This window comes from Dicentrarchus labrax, unplaced genomic scaffold, assembly GCF_905237075.1.
Source record: "Dicentrarchus labrax unplaced genomic scaffold, dlabrax2021, whole genome shotgun sequence".
Classification (NCBI taxonomy): Eukaryota; Metazoa; Chordata; class Actinopteri; family Moronidae; genus Dicentrarchus; species Dicentrarchus labrax.
In genome coordinates this window covers 14,711,726-14,729,029 of record NW_026136708.1, presented here as the reverse complement: position 1 = coordinate 14,729,029, position 17,304 = coordinate 14,711,726, and the positions used below count along the sequence as shown (strand labels likewise).

The following is a 17,304-nucleotide window of genomic DNA, read 5'->3' as shown; positions in this document are numbered from 1 at the left end:
TAGCCTACACACTTTAACACATCACGAATGCACACAGCATGGGCCAGGCACAGTGTCTTTACTTTGACCCACTCAATATGCATTGCTTTTCTACTAAGCTATCACCTTTTGTTTGTTTCTTTTCTTTTCCTTTTTCTTTTTTTCCACCAATTTTAGGCGCCCGTAGCTTAGCTGGGGGGCGTAGAGAGTACGGTAGGTCTGGTAGGGACCCGCTTTATTATATCTTTTTTTATATGTTGTTAATACTGTTTTTCATACATTTTGTCTGACTCATTGACATTTTCCACTAAAATAAGATATATCATAAGTTGAAAAATGCTGTCATACTCACAAGTATGTATAATACATTTAAATGTTTTCATCTGTTTACACATTGAATCCAGTGGAATCTTCAAGATCATGTAAAGTAATACAACTGGATAATGAGTTCAACAAACCAAAAGAACAAAACTAACAAAACTGTTGACTCCTGTCACACATGTTGGCCTTGTGTTAGCACACAGGCATTTTCTGTACAATATCTAATGCATCTGAACAGAGTGACACACAAGAGTAACGGTTTCATTTAAAATCTCTTCTGCACAACTAAAACATACCTTAACTGAGATGTGCATGGAGTCTTTAACACAATCCATAAAATGATTTATTTGGTTTGTTTTTATTTTTTATGGTTTAATATTACAGTTCTGTTCAAATTCATTGGTATTAGTAGTGATTCACCCTCTTGCTTTAACCATTGTAAACATTTTCTTTAAGTGTACAGAGGGGAATAAAATCAGCACACAGTAGTGTGTCTTTATTTTAAATATCCTGGCATCCAGCAAGGCAGGTTATGACCAACGTAACAGCTTTGTTCTACAAACCACCACAAATCAATGCTGCTTTTAGATGATATCATCAATCTGCTTTTCATATTTACATTTGCTGATGTATAAAAAGACCATTTCAGATCTGTAGACAGCTCAGTTACTTCCAATAGTTGTGATTTTGACACTGGTGGCATTTTTAATTCTGCTTATCCTTCTAACATTAGTTTTCAGGTAAAGATAGATACTCAAACTTAATTTTAAAGGTGGTGGGTGGTGGAATTATCACATGGTTTCTGATTTTGGCATATTGGAAAGTGTTATTTCCATTGACAAGTGGAACATTTTTATGCTGTCAGCATCTTGCAAACTGTACCATACTTTTAGTCACATATATTGGATTGGTGGCAGAATATGTATTTAGCTGCCACTGCTGTACTGTAGCAAACCCACTTTAACTGCCCTGCTAGCAGCAGAACCCATGAATGGTGATATCCCATGGTCTGTCAGTTGCTTTTTTTGGCCAACACTTTAGTTCAAAGCAACAAATTAAAGATATTATGGATCTATTGAGATTCAGATCCCGAAGGATAAATCCTTAGGTTTTTGGTGAACTCATGACCTTTCCTCTAGGGCCACTATCAGGCTAAATTATTCATGTGTACACATGAAATGGGAATTTTCTGACCACAAGCACAGTCCCCAATTGAATGAACTGTTTACATTTCGGACAGAGTGTTATTCTAGCGCTACCCTCAGACCGGAATGTCATCTTTGTATACACAAAATATTTAACAGATAGCTTAAAATAAAATTTGCTCTGTAGACTCAATTATTCAAAAGGGCAATTGATTGTTTGATGTCAACAACAAAACCCAACTACTGGCATGGCTATAAAAACAGCAAAATGGTCCATATGTTCTTTGTTTTGTCAAACACTTTTGATTATAGATTACAATGACCTTTACGGCTTCTAGGGTTTGCTCTTTTAAAAGTTACTTTTTTTTTATCTGTGAAGGCTGGTGAAGGTTAATAGTTTTGCGGATTAATTTTGGACACTAACCACTAATTCATCACTGGGGTAAAGGCAATGAAAAGAGAGTTTGTTGAAATTATACTTTCAGGCAATTGATTTGTATTGGTTTGTTGTGATATATCATACATAAAAGGTTAATCCACCTTGCATCCATGGGGGCATCACCACTGTATGTATATATGTATGTGGCTATGAACAACATGCTTGTTTTATTGTACAGCTCTTGAAAAAAAAGGGTACAAAAATCTACTCTCTCAATTTTGTAAATCCAGCAGAATCAGATGGAATTATTGAGCTATATACACACCCTTAAATCCTGCTAGTCGTCCTATGTCAAATCATTCATCCAATCATCCATTTATCGATCCATCCACTCGTCCATCATGCAAACCACTAGTGCCATACTCAAGCTCAACCCTAGGCCTGAGGAAATATCTTCACAATGGTTCAGTCAGATCATCTGACCCAGATGTAGTAATACTGATAGAAAAAAAGGAATCATTTCCATTAAGTCAATGCTCTTTTTGCAAAGCACGATGTTCCGATTTGATAAACACAGTAATTCATTTTGCCTGTGGCAATATGTGTCTTTTATGCACACACTAAAGAGATGTCATGTATGTGAGTAGGAAAATACAGATTTAGAGGGATTTCTTTGAACAAAAAATGTTCAAAAGAAAACATTTCAGTCTATTTCAGTACACAAGTAAGATTTAGTTTGCACTTCATCCTAGAGTCCATCATTGAATAGACATTTTTAGTGTAATATCTGCAGTTATCATCAACTGTATGTCACTAGATGAAATCATGTAGTGTATTCTTAGTTTTTTTTTTACATTTAGGATGTTGTGATGTGCTCAGCAATAAACAAGCTACATTGGCTTCATGAAAAGGATTTTGAGTAGGATACATGCTACATTTATGCAATCATGTAAAATAGAAGCAGTTTTAAACTTGTATGAGTGTCCATACACACTATGCACTCACTGCTGTACAGACAGTACAGAAAATTGTTAAAGAGAGATAATGATTATATTGCAACTAAATAAAGCTGTAGGCTGTTATTTGTAGGCTTTGGACTACACCAATTTCGCAATATAATTACACAGATAAAATAAATATATATTGTTCCTATACTAAAAAGGGAGTGAAGCTAGATAGTAACTCTGATTTCATGGTTAATACAGTCTGGAGTCGTGAAAAACAAAGTGTTACATTAAGACCAGAGACTTCACATTCACTTTGTTACATCTTCAGCCCCCATGCTCATATACGCAGCTCGTCAGTCATTGCACGTCATTAAGCCACAATCTACCCTGACCTGAGTAAGAACAGCATCTCACCAGCCTCTTTGCCAGTCTGAGTCCACAACTATGGCAAGAACGGCCTCTGGCACAAATGGAGGGAGTTCGGACGGAGACGAGACGCTGTCAGAACTTTTCTGAAATTTAAGTGTTGACCACAAAGGAGCACAAAGGTTTGAGGGGCCTTGTTGAAAAAAAAGCATGAGAGTGAAGGTCTGTTACATATTCTCTGCACCAAAACTATTACGGAATGATATTAGGTCACACTTTACATCGAGTCCATGTAAGTACCATAGTTTTTTTAGTACCTACATAATCAATCTTGAACGAAAGAGTGAACATGATAAATGATTAGAATGACATTTTCCAGTAATTAACTGTATTGTACTTATAAGTGCAGCCATGTACTTGCACTTCATGTAAAGTATGGCTTGACCTCACCAAATACAAAGGGATTTAATGGCAGAAAAGTAGGATGTTAATACCCATTCAGTGTAAGATTTGACAAATGGGAATGTGAAAAGTGAAACTTCAGGAAGCTCTACATGCTGCAGTACAGCATGCAACACTTTTCAATACACTATTTTGTTGCATTATCAGAGGCAGTCCAGATATTTTTATAAAAAGAGAGAAAAACAGATTGTTGTTGTTTTTCAGTTTAAAAACATGTTCTTTGTCTGGCTCTCAGCACATTTTGTCTGATTTTGTCTGATTGTTTCCCTGCTGTCTAAACCTCATTTCAGTTAGCTCTACAAAAATGCCACTTGACAGAGACTGAAAATTTCCAATTCAAGCCCATGTTTGTTGCATTTTCCTACAGTTTTGGAGAGGCTAATAATAGTTGATTATAAGGATTGTCTTTGTCCCTTCTTCCAAGTCCTTGTCTGTACGTGACATTTTTTGTTGGCCTTATACTCCAGAAATTGCAATGTCCTGTGTCTCTTTCATGAGACACACTGTACTGCTAACAAAGTTTAATATTGGAATATTTCTCTATTTAATATACAAAGATCAGAAAAAGATTATCTCGCAATTTAAAACCATTGACTGGAATAATTTAAACTGGTTTTATTAGATCCTGAATTTTAAAACTTTGACTTGCTTTTCATATTTGTTTTAATTATTTCTGCTCTGTGTCTTATATGTATATATAATATGATAAGGTGTAGCTGTCTGTTTTCAGATTCAGATGATGCATGTTATCTCATGCTGAATGTTTTAGTGCATTACTTACTTAGCCATAGTCACATGATAGGGCAATGCAGATGGGCAAAATTCAAAACAACCATAAAAAAACAATGATTGTTCAAAGGCTTTAGCCTTTATTTTTGCCAAAGATGATAAAGCTGATTTTATTTCCCAGCCTGGTCCAGACTGGATCATGCTTTGATTTTGTTTTTAGTTTTATATGCTATACAATGTTTTGGGACAATATTGGCACTTGCAACAGAAGCAAATATAAAAATATTGTTTACGTATTCATATGTCCCTGCCAACAGGAACCCTATTATCAGACACACAAACAAGGTTGAGGCACTTCCTGAAGAATTGTTGCCTATGAGCATTGCCCTCCTGCATTTTGAGACAGAAACACAGCAAATGCTGAATAATGAGTGTTACCCAGAAATAAGCATTTCCCCCCTGATTTTTTTTTAGTGGTGAAGCACTGATGCAGTGTTTGAGTTTGTTACAGTAGGACTGTAAAAGTAACTCACTCATATGAAATCATTACAGGCAAAAGCACTTCTTCAGCTCTGCACCATACTGTTAATGCTCTGCACATTCAGTACATGCAGTATATTCAGTAACATTAATGTGAATGTGAAACACTGTAAACTGAGCATATCTGTGTTTCTCTCTCCATGTCTCTTACTGGCTGAATTGGATAAGCAAAGAGAAAAAAAAAATCCTGTAAATAATTTTAATGAGCTTTAGACCCCGTTGGAGTTAGTTGTGGTAGGTATGATTAACTGTAGGTTTGCATTAATGAGTTGGATACCTGCATCTGTCCTTTCTAACTGGTGTTGCTTGCTCCTTGCAGGGATTCAGTTTCGTCTCCCTACTTCTTGCAGTGTGGACCGCGCTCAACCACCTCCAGGTACCAGTCTGTCTCAAACTCTTCTCCTTTCTTCCATACTAGCTCTTATCTTTGCAAACGTTTTTTAGTTGCAGCCATACATCCATGGGTGTAGCAAACTGGGTCTTACTAGTTTTGCCAAGAAAAAAGAAAGACACAAACATAACTAAAAGGGCACTGCTCTGAAAATATGTGCTGTGAAAATTAAACACTTACCCTGCTGTGTAGGCTTGAAAGGTGGCTTTAAAAAGCTTTATTTGTTTGAGGAGGACAGCAGTTGTAACCAGTCCTATTTCGGAGATGCTCATGGTAGTTAATGGTAAAAACAAAAATGGAAACCAATGATAACCTTCAAAAATGTCCAAAAAACTTTACAAACTGAGTATGTTTTATGTAACCAAAATAAAGCTAATATTCCAAGTCATTCCATATTTTTCCAGTGTTACAAAATACTTGTTGTTTCTATTGACTATCCAGCCCAAATCAGACCAAAGATTCAAAACAAGACGATTGTTGGTTGTCTCAGCTCAACTCAAGCCGGCTGATGTTGTTGTATACAATTCATCTCGCGCGGCTGGTTTTGGAACGTAAGGCATGTCACCTGTGTCAACAGCCAATCAGCTTGTTTGTTTGTTAGTCACCTGATCAAGGCCGTTACAAACCGTCAGCTGGTCCTCTCATTTTATTGAGTTTTTTTTTTTTTTATCGTTTTATCAATAAATTGCAACTGTAGCAAGGAACTCACTATACTTATATTATATTTTAGCTACAAAAATAAATAAATAATTAAATAAGCCAGAAAAACGGGCAGTTAGAACAGAAGTACAGAGAGTTGTTGCTATGGAGATGATACACTGTCTCCTCTAGTTGCATTGGTGTAAACTGGGTTTCACAAATAGTTGCTAGATTCAGCTTGTCTGGCTGTGAATCTTTGGTCTGAACTGGGCTTTTTATTGTTAACTGTGACAAAGGACATTTTCGTTTAGTGTTTTATAATAGTTTGTCACTCAATTCAGGGATCAACCAATCAGTGCCCTCCTTATTGTTTCGCCTATTAAAAGCTTTTGATGTGGATTTTCAGATGCAGCTGAAATATACTGTAAAGAGTTTGCCATCCACAAGCCATCCATGCATGTGTGCGTTCAGAAACATAAGCACACACACCCCCAAACCTGATGCACCACAGTGGTCACATCCTCCCAACCAGCTGCAGTACAATGCTTCACTACAGTGACGATTTCGTATTTTGTTGTCTGCAAGCGTTTCTGTTCTTTGTGAGCGGCTAGAGACCATCTGGAGACGTTATATACTGTACATCCATGTGTGTGTTAAGCCTGCCATGAAAACATATTTGTAACATAGGCTATTAACAGAGTTACACACATCAATGAGTTTGTCTCTGCTCGTTTAATGTCAGTGCAAACCTCTCTTGTCCCGCTGCACCCCTCAAATTCAAAGTGCTTTGAGCTGAATGAGGTTCTGCAGTCACACATTTTTAACAATCAGCAGAAAGTCTCACACACTCCTTCCCAGGTATATATATTCCTCAGTAAATGTGGAAGTCACTGCTGGAAGGTCCAACATGAGCACACTTAGTATTCTACGCAACATTGTGTTTGATTTGGGTTTCTTAGCTTAACTTTGCTATGGCTGGTGATGCATTAAATGTCCAGAGTGTAACATTTGGTAAGTCTTAGTAAGTCTTCACTGCTAGATCCAACACACTGGTCCTGTAAATCAGTGATTATTTAAGGTACATTTAATGCTAATCTTTACCATAGCTTATACCCAAAATCTGTTACGTTCATCCCTGAATAATCATTTTATTTTCATTATCAAAAATTGTCAACAAAAACTGTCCAAAACTAAATCCAATTCAATTCATAATCATGTCAAAATTTTGATTCAAATTATGTTAAAGATTTGTACATTATATATAACTTAAATTATAAAAGTAGTCGTCAATTAATTTCCTAACGTTCGAGCAGTACTGTGTGTGTCATGCACACTGCTGAGTCACAGTGAGTGTTGATGAATTTAAAAATGGCAACAGAAAGTAAGTAGGATAGTCAGTGAGGAGATTACATGAGGATAAATCGTACGTAGGTTGGTTCATTTGTGGTTCCACACAGAAGCACTTCCTTGCTTCTGAGCTGTCAAAATGCCTGTTTTGAAGGCATAAACTAACCCGGGTCCTCACTGTTTACTTTTAATACTACAAATACATTTAAGCAGAGCAGCAACACAATTTTATAGCATGACATTGAGGTCCATTTAGTCTTGGCTGCGCCTCCAGTGTGTGGGTCTGTTTACTGAACTGCTCAGTGCAGCAGTGTAAAGCCAAAGAATCAAATTCAAACACAGCCTGGCACAATTGACAGGATGCTTCCCTGGACTATATTAGTCAAACTTTCAACAGAGGCTGCAGTATTTCAAATGAAAACTTGCTGTCCTAAAGCTCTGCAAATGTACTCTGTTGATGTGAACACTTTTCCCCAGCTTACTTTTTCTACATATTCTCAGAGATGTATTTTGTTCACTACTGAATGCTGGACGTTATTTAGCATTTGCTTAAACTATGGGTCTTACATGTAGGTGGAGAGAGCAGGACAGGTCTGGTGACTGCATGGAAATATTGTCTTTTCTACATTTGAATTCCCTGAGTGATTCTTTTTGTCTAGACAGAAGACCCTAGACTTTGATCTGAAGGAAGTGATGCTATTTACCACAATGTTTTAAGGCTTCAAGTTGTTTCTTCCTGGCTGTTAATGGGTCACACCACCTTTGAGACAGTACTTGTTCTGGAAGTATTGCTACATCATTTTATCTTGTCTAACTAAACATCTGTTGTTTCAACAGTATCAAGATTAATTGGGAAGGGTTTTTTTTCCTTTGGGGCAAACTCATAGCAAGTCATTACTTCACCAGGTTAGACTTGTGACTCTGTATTTAAATAAAAATTAGAATTAGATTCTTAGACCCTCCTTAGTCCGTGCCCAAAATCTGTAGAAGATGAGACCTACATCTTTATCACATAGCGTTGTACAGTAGTTTTCAACCTGAGGGGGTTCCAGAAGGTCCCTAGAGAAATGGGAAATTTAGTGAAATAGCAGTGTGTCACACTCTTTACCACTAAGCTGCCAATCTACAATATATACAGTTATGGAATAAGTAAATCTTATCAGACGAGGATCCCTGAGACTACATCGTATCAAATACAGGGCCACAGCCTGATGTGCTTCCATTTGGAGGTCCATGACAGAACCAGTGCTGTAGTACACTGTTGCACTAGGACACATTCTGCTGAAGATCCCAAATTTAATAGTGGATGACGTATTCAGATCAAGTAGCAACGTAAAGATACTCACTTTAATTTCAAGCAAAATGTCCAGCAGAATGCCCCCTCTGAGCAGTTTTACATTCACTGAATCACTATTATTACTTTTATTATTTCTCTATTACTGTGTAAGAAGAATTGTAGTAAGTTGTGGTGCACGACCTCTAAGAAATCTTTAACCCCGCAGCATATTAATTAAAGTGATCATGATGATGATCATTTTGTATGTTAAATCTAAATCTTAAAATTAATTGGTAACTATATCTGCCAAGTAAATGTAGTTAAAAGTGCAACATTCCCTCTGAAGTGAAGCGAAGTAGAAATATAAAGAAGCATAAAATGGTACGTTTGATTTTTCAAGCAGTTTCAGTTCCAGATATTAGCAGATAATTAAGTGTAAGGATCTTAATACACAAATGAGACAGACACATATGAAGACACAGTGAAATTCCTCATCTTAGTCCACTGATAAAATCCAGTGTTGCCTTGGTAAATCTCAATACAGTCTACAGGAGGACATCTGGTGTCCAGTCAGCGCTATTGCTAGATATTGTGATTGTTTTTTTGTTTTGTCGTTTTTTGTTGTTTTTTCGGCTTGAGTATGGTATCTCTCTCAGAAGCCCATTATTTGGCGATATGACAGCCAAGGTGGAGTCAGCAAATGAAATGTCTTCACTAAACAACATTAACCAAACCAAATAATTGTATGATTATAAAGAGATAAAGAGAAGTCATTTTATTGTGATTTTCACAGTATATACAGCATTTACAGCATTTTACATACATGAAATGAAACTTGTCCTCTGCATTTGACGCATCCTATATACATTACTATATATATTAGGAACAGGGGGCAGCTGTAGGCGCCCGTGGAGCAGTTAGGGGTTAGGTGCCTTGCTGTAACCCCAGCATGTAAATGCAGGCGTATAAGGCAACAAATTTATTTCCAAATGTCAATCCATTTAAGTAAGCATAAAGTGTATGAATGAGCAGCAGAAGAACTGTGCAGTGCTGACTCAACCTACAGTCTGATTTAGAGTCTTTATCATTACTCTTCTGAGGGAGTACAGTCATATTTATTACTTCTGCGGAGGAGGTTATGTGACTGTTCAGCTCTTTGTTTGTTGCATATTCTCACTATCAAGAGAATTTAGCAGACAGACCCTCTGACCTTTCCTATAAAATTTGCAGTTTTGAAACATTTACATTTCCTGACTCACTGGCTGTAGACACAGTATGTGCTGTGCACATTTATGCTCACAAGCAGGGGCGGTTCTAGAGGGGGTGTCAATAAATGCCTGACCATCGCAGCTGCCACCCCCGGGTTGTTGTCAAATGCTGTCAGAGTTAACACATTTGTGATTAGATAAAAATAATGTGTTAAAAAAATTGTTATGGCCACATTTTAGATTAAGGGATAGGCTTAAGTTGAATAAAAAAGGCATGTCTGACTCCAAGGGAATATTTAAATATATGATTATGTGTGCTACCTCCATGCCACCCTTTTGCCCCCCCGATGAATATATTTCTAGATCTGCTCCTGCTGCTGTTGTTTTTAACTGCAGCGCCAACAAAAGTTCAAACTTTTTCCCTCTTGTAATCCTAGGAATTATTATTAACTCCAGGGGTGATTGCATATTTGGAATGCTCGAATGATCATGGAAATTTTCACAAAATTCAATAATTTCCAAACTAACAATATGCAATTGTCCCCGTGCACGGGCGCCACCAAATGGTGGAGCCCCGCCCCCCCAAATCAGCCCCCAAGAACCGTAAGGCGATTTTAGGCGTAGCATTGCATGCAGGGAATTTATCAGATTGTCTCCACACTTGGACACAGCCATCTAAAGACCTTCATGATTATAAGTTGCGCTATTTACGACATTCCGTTGAACAGCGTGGACGTGGCGTGGACGTGGCGTGGACGTGGCTAGCGTGGCGTCCAATTTCGATCCTTTGCCATGAAAAGAGGGATTTGTCATAACTTCAGTTTACATGATCCGACTGCAACGACACTTCACATGTTTGATAAGAGTCCCGCCCTGAACACGTCTATGTGATAATATTTAGTTACAGTGAGAGCGCCACCTAGTGGTAACAGGAAGTATAACGTTTTATACTTTAATGTTCTACTCCTAGCAGGATGATCAGATCCACCTGAAATTTACTTATGAAATGCAAAACACCTTGTTGTTTTAACATTTGATCGCATTTTGCACGGGCTAAACAGGCTCAACACCTCATGAACCTTGGCACACACGTCCCACATGGCAGCATTGTACATTTCATATGGATGTTGCCTGTGGGTGTGTCAAAATGGCTCGATAGCGCCCCCTACAAACTTTAAAAAAACCAGCCCGGTGTCCTGTTTAGGGGACATGAATGAAAATTGGCAGGCATATATAGCAAGTTAGGACGTACAAAAAAGCCTCTTAGACCCATACCCCAAACCCCACAGAAAGTCGGTCATTTTCATTTTCATTTTCACTTTCGGTGGCCATTTTGATTTTGATTTTCACTTTCGGTAAATTTTTGCCATGTATGTGAACAAAGTCCTCCTAGGGAATTTATGTGATCTCCTTCAAAATTGGTCAGTACAGTCAGGAAATGTTGCTCATTGAACGCTGTGCTATTTGTGACTGTACCTCGAAGGGCGTGTCCATGGCGTGCCGTCAAAGTTGGCCATTTTGAATTCTGTGGTCACTGTCAGTGAATTTTTCGCCTTGTGTTTGAACGAACTCCTCCTAGGGAATTTATGTGATCTCCTTCAAAATTGGTCAGTACAGTCATGAAGGACGTGTCTGTGGCGTGCCGTCAAAGTTGGCCATTTTGAATCGAAGGTCAAACTGTGATGCCATTTCTGGCATTTCAGTGCTTCTATTTTAACTAACTCCTCCTACAGATTTTTTCACATTGACTTCAAATTCAATCACTGCAATCTAGACACGTTGGTGATCAAAAGTTAATCAAATATTTACTGATCATCAAACGGCCTGTCCGTGGCGTGGCGCTGAATTTCCACGGTTCGACTCTCGCTATGAACACCTAAGTCTTTCGCACGGTGTCTGAAACGCGTGACAACACAGAGCTGTCTCCCTCAGCTTCCGGCGATGAGGGCTTGGGCGTGGGTGATGTGGCATGGTGTGGCTGCCGCGGGGGACCGCCGTGCAGGCCCCGGCGTTGGGAGATGGCGAGGTCCCGTCCAATGCTGCTTGCAGCTTTAATTTCATTTGAAGTTTTATGATCTGATTTTTCTGATTAAATGCTAATTTGTTGTGAGCATGTTTTCCAAAAGCCATGGACATGGAAATAGACAATTATTTGAAAATCTTGAAATGAATCCTACACATGATGATTATGACAAAAAATGAAATCAGTGAACTGACTTTGATGTGTTGTATTTGCAAAGGAATACCGGTTAACCATAGAGAAATACAGATACTGGAGTTCGGTGAAACGCAGAGGTTTATGTCACTCACTTTGTATCTGGTACCAAGCAGTCTGTAACATTTTCAGTTTTGAATGTAAGTCAAATGGGTAGAATGTGTAAAAATAGAACGTGTGGAGTTGCGTACTGCCTGAGTCACTGTGCTCTTTTCATTTTGGTACTATCCACCCACTGTGTCTTGCAGAACTGCAGCCCCTTCAAGTTGGAAGGAAGTCAAGTCTGTGACTGGATTTAGCTTAACTGAGTTCCCTGTGGTTTCTTATTTCTTATTGCACTTAATTACCTGTAATCCAAAAGTGGTTTGTGTGTTTATCAGTCTGTGTGCGGTGCTCTGCCTGCACCTGTTTATGCTGGTATACAGGGTGTATTGAGTTATTTATTCCGTATGATGAACATTTTACAATATACTTTTCCATGAATAATAAATGAGGAAATAAAAAGGACATCCAGTGAACGACTAAATTAACCCATCATGTAGGGGAGAATGGCTGAATCATAATCGCCATTATACGTGTGTCTTGAATCATCTTATAATCATAAAGAAAGTTTGAGTTATTATTCTTCTCGTAGTTCTGTGATTTATGCAGATTTTTTAAGGTTACATTTGAAATAAACTCATGAATGGGGCTCATTGATATTCACCTTTATGTTGGACAATAGACAAAATTTGTGAAGTAATATTGTTTGGAATTAAATCTAATTTTTGTCAACCAGATTTGAACCAATGGATGCTATTTTCTTTAAATGCATGAAGCAAACTGACTTTGTGATTGCATCTTGAAACAAAAATATTTAAATTTACTTTACAGCTGAACTAGTTTAAAAAGGCACAAAGTAGCATCGAGTTAATAAAATATTAATATCAGAATGAAGGAGTATTCATTGAGTCAAGTAAAAAAATGTCTCAGTAAGTAATCTATCTATAATGTCTGCACATAAATTATAGTTTCAGTCACCTCCGTATCCAGATTGATGGATGGAATCACACAGTACACAGTTCCATAGTTCCTCCATCCAACATTGAGGTTCAATATACTTTTCTATGACTTATTTATCCATCAATTTACTAAAATTCTGTTTTATTTTCCGTGATCTAAACCAAGATCAAAAAGAAACATGAAACATTATTGTACAAATTGTATATGCTAAGCAACTACACGTTAAGTCAGTATTTTGTCATAGCTTTGAAAAAACAAAAGATATCCAGCAAGTGAAGTTGGTCCATTTCCAACTCTGCTGTGAGGTCCATCTGGATGGATTATCATCAGATTCTCATTTGCACTTGAAAGAGCAAATCTTTCCCGTAATCCTTCATTGCACTTCCCAAATAAACACAGACATATAACAAAGCTGCTGTTTTTCACCTTACCGACATTTCCCTTGCTTTAAGTGCCCTGATGCCTCTAATCTCCCATCATGCCTTTCCGCTCTTCTATCACACACCGTGTGATACGGGTGAACTGCAGCACTTGTCAGCTTTTGGCCACATTTTTCATTCTCATGTTTTATTTTATCCTCTACCCTTGTCTTGCCTTGTCCTCGTCCTCGTCCTCGTCCTTTCATCCTGCTTGTGCTATCCAGCGGTTTCATATCCTCCCAGTTACAAGAAGACTCCACCTCCTGTGCCCCCGCGCACCACCACCAAGCCTCTTATCTCTGTAACAGCCCAGAGCAGTACAGAGTCCACCCAAGATGCCTACCACGAGGGCAGGCATCCACGGGGCGGTCTGTGGACCACGGATAGCCTTGGTCGTCCCATCTACAGCTCCACGGACAGCCTGGACAGCACCAAGGCGGTCACAATGGCCATGGAGTCAGCAGCAGGCAAGAGGCATGCATCTTTGGGCAGCCACACCTCCGTCCAGACATGTGACAAAGCAGTGCTGGTGTCCAAGGCCGAGGAGTACCTCAAAACCCCACGTTCCTCTATTGGGATACAGGTAACAACATGACTGACAATGTCACTCAGTTTCCTGCTCTCTTTTCACACTCACTACCCAGTCTTCATGCTAATTACACTAATCTCATCCGTCTTCTTCTATCTAGTCCTGGATGAAAGGATAATTCCCTTTTTATCATTTTCATATTTAGATTGTTAATATGTATGAGAGCTGTCCTGTAAAATCCTGTCAAAGTAAGAACCATTTCTCAGGGTTCTCTGTAAAATCACTTTTAAACCAACCAAATACAGTTTATTTGTGTACTGTAGGTGGTTGCTTCAATTGCACTGCAGCATTGGATTATTACATGACAGGAAGATTAGGCTTCTTCTTTGAAGGCCAACTCTATGTCCGCATCTCCAGGCAGACTGGCAATAAAACGACACATGTGCAAATTAGTTAATCTTGTCATTTTTTAGGCTTTACAAATTTCAAAATATCCCAATCTGTGTGAAGTGCTCTACAAGGTTTTGGAGTCTTGTTGACCTTTACACCTGTCAGGCTGCACAATTACATGAACAGGGCTTATTCAAAGGCAGCCGTAATGAAGAGTACAATGAGGATCTCTCTTACTCTCTTTGTTCTAGTTGGTGATCTGGGTGCTTAACCCTTAAGTTCTGCTTGATCTAGACAATAGCATTGGCCTGATCGTATAACAGTCTAAACCTGAAAAAGTATCTCCTCTGCCAGATGAGGAGCTTGCTTTGTGTTCTAACTGTCTCACTAACTTAGGAATCTCCTGCGTCTCCTGGAGGCAAATGTTCTTAGTTGTTAGCTCCGACTTTTGTGGTGGTTGTCTGTGTGGACCATGTTATACATGCATGTTGCTCACAGACGTTTCCTGTGGGCAACGCTGGGTATAGTGTCCAAAACAATTGAATGTCCTTTTGCAAATGTAGCTGCTGGACACTGTGCCAGTTGTGACCCAGAGTTCCAGCTAGTTGATGATTACACTGCCAACTTTCTATTTTCAGTTTCCTTAGTGCCAAAATCCTGGATGGGGTTGAACTCATTCTGGACCTCATACAAGTACCCACACTGCAATTGTACATGTTGGTACTTTTAAGTGCTGTTTTCTCACAACAGTTGCACTGGCTATTGGTTCACCACCCCTCCACCTTCTGCTGAGGTGGTGCGTGTAGGTTTGAGCGACATTATTACAGGCCTATGTGTAAAATAAGCTGTTTTGTAGCTTGGCAACATGTTATGTATTGGTCTGTAAATTAAGAGCATTTTTGGAATTCCCTATGAAAACCAGCAAACACATCAATCATATTGGGAGCTGAAAGAGAAAATAAGTGTAATAAGTAAAAACTAAATGTCAAGGTGTAGTTTTCAGTGGAATATGTGTGTCTGTGCTTTGGTATGTCTGAACATTTCAATTGTGAATGATGATAATTTGACAGAGTTCTGTTGTTTGTATTTACCAGGTGGAAACTGTGACAGACTCTGAGACTGAAAGTAAAGGCCTTCCTCAGTTTCATTCAATAGGGATTCAGGTGGAAGATCAAAAACGGTAGGTGGCTCAGACAGAACAAACAAAAACACTGTCTATAGTCAAAGTTGCATTTCTTAAGCATTGTCCCTGTAACTGGTGCTTTTTTTAGACATGGGAGATTCAAACGTTCCAACAGTGTGACCACTGCAGTACAAGCAGACATGGAGTTGGAGGGCTTTCCCTCGATGGAGGACAAGGGCCTGCAGTTTGGTGGTGGATTTGGTCGCCACTCAGAGCCCAGCACGCCCACGCAGTATGGGGCCATCCGTACGGTACGCACACAGGGCCTATTCAGTTACAGGGAGGACTACCGGCCTTCCAGTGGGCCCCCCAGCCCACAGCCTGAACCCTGGCTGGTTCAACCCAGTCTGGAGAGTGCCGAAACGGGCCGAGTGTCCCCCCTTCGCAGGGACGGCAGCTGGTTTATGCAGCTCCTTCACAATGAAACCAAGCGGCTGGAGGGATGGTGCAAAGAGATGGAGAGAGAAGCAGAGGAGCATGACCTCTCAGAGGAGAGTGAGTGTCCTGAGGGAAACTACATTCTTGCCAAAGCAGGTGCTGCTTTTGTTGAATGAGGTCAATGCTTTCATGATATGTGCTCTGTGATCATTTTTGCAGTATGTATAACAGTATAGTGAAAGTGAACATTCACAGTATTAGCTGTCATGTTGACAATGAAAACAGAATCGTGATAGGCGTTTTGTGAGCAGATTGGAGCCTTGTGAATGACTGCCTGAAAGACATTGCTCAACATGTCAGCCTTTGCCAAACTGCCAGCGATTAAACCAGAGTCTCTTGTTTTCCTCTCTTTCTATGTGTGTGTCTGTTTGTGTGTCCACCAGTCCTAGGAAAAATCCGGAGTGCAGTGGGAAGTGCTCAGCTACTAATGTCTCAAAAATTTCAGCAGTTTTACTGGCTATGTCAGCAGAATCTGGTGAGTAGTATGTGTTTGTGGATGAAACCTACATGCTGTTAAAGATCAGGGGGTAAACTTGTTGATAGGCTCCTCTTTCTCAGAGCTCTGAGAAGTTGCTTGTCCTGACGCTGCACTAGTGCGCCTTCCAGAAATAGACCACAGAGATCAATAGTGAAGCAGTCCCTCTGCTGCTATTGACCCCGCAGTAAACGAAAGGGGAATTCCAATAGGAAGCAGCACCTGTGTTTAGGCTATCCATTAATGCACGGAGGCAGCAGTTCGAATGGGATCTCAGAGTTTGAATAATGGACTGCCACACTGTCTCACTGTTTAACCCTCATGTCACGTTGACTGGAAACTCATACCTTTTCTAATGCTAACTATCCACACAGTCAGCATATATTAGGAGATGATAGTGTCATAAGCGGGAATGTTTCTGCAGATACAGTAGAGAGAGTGAAAGAGACAGGCAGGCACTTAATCGCACCTTAGTAAAGCGTAGCTAATTTTTTTAATGAAATGCAAAACCTAGTGGAGGTGGTTGAAATCTGCCTGCTCTCTCACTGCCTTGTGTTTTTTTTGTGTGTGTTTGTGTGTTTGTGTGTGTGTGTGTGTGTGTGTCTTAACTCTGTGTGTTGCTCTCTTTTGGATGGTTTTGGGTTACACTCTCTCCCTCTCTCCCCATAGATAATGGGATGATGAATTAAGTCTAACATTGGTAGTGACAAGCCATAGATTGCCCTGAGCTTTCAGACGTGTCTGAATTAGAGAACAACTCTGTTTCCCTGCTGGGCAGAGGAGGAACTGCATGACGGGTCTATAAAAAGCTCTGAACGTGCTTTGAAGTTTTTACTTGACGGACCTTTTCCTTGGTCTGTGATCACATTTCATTCTGTATTTGCTGTCCGTGGTAATGAGCACAGGGCTGTACGTGGCTGCCTG

General features: G+C 39.4%; 1 protein-coding gene across 8 annotated transcripts in view; it reads left to right on the top strand.

Moving 5' to 3' along the window:
• Positions 1-17,304, top strand: part of LOC127368192 (disks large-associated protein 2-like) — a 104,655-nt gene that overhangs the window by 73,735 nt on the left and 13,616 nt on the right. For 3 of the 8 annotated variants that reach the window (XM_051408725.1, XM_051408729.1, XM_051408732.1), the window contains 6 exons: positions 157-201; positions 5,188-5,244; positions 13,590-13,948; positions 15,379-15,464; positions 15,556-16,001; positions 16,289-16,380. In XM_051408725.1, coding sequence (XP_051264685.1) covers positions 157-201; positions 5,188-5,244; positions 13,590-13,948; positions 15,379-15,464; positions 15,556-16,001; positions 16,289-16,380 — 1,085 coding nt within the window. The remainder of the gene's footprint in view (positions 1-156; positions 202-5,187; positions 5,245-13,589; positions 13,949-15,378; positions 15,465-15,555; positions 16,002-16,288; positions 16,381-17,304) is intronic. The other 5 variants (XM_051408731.1, XM_051408728.1, XM_051408726.1 and 2 more) reach the window with 4 other exon arrangements.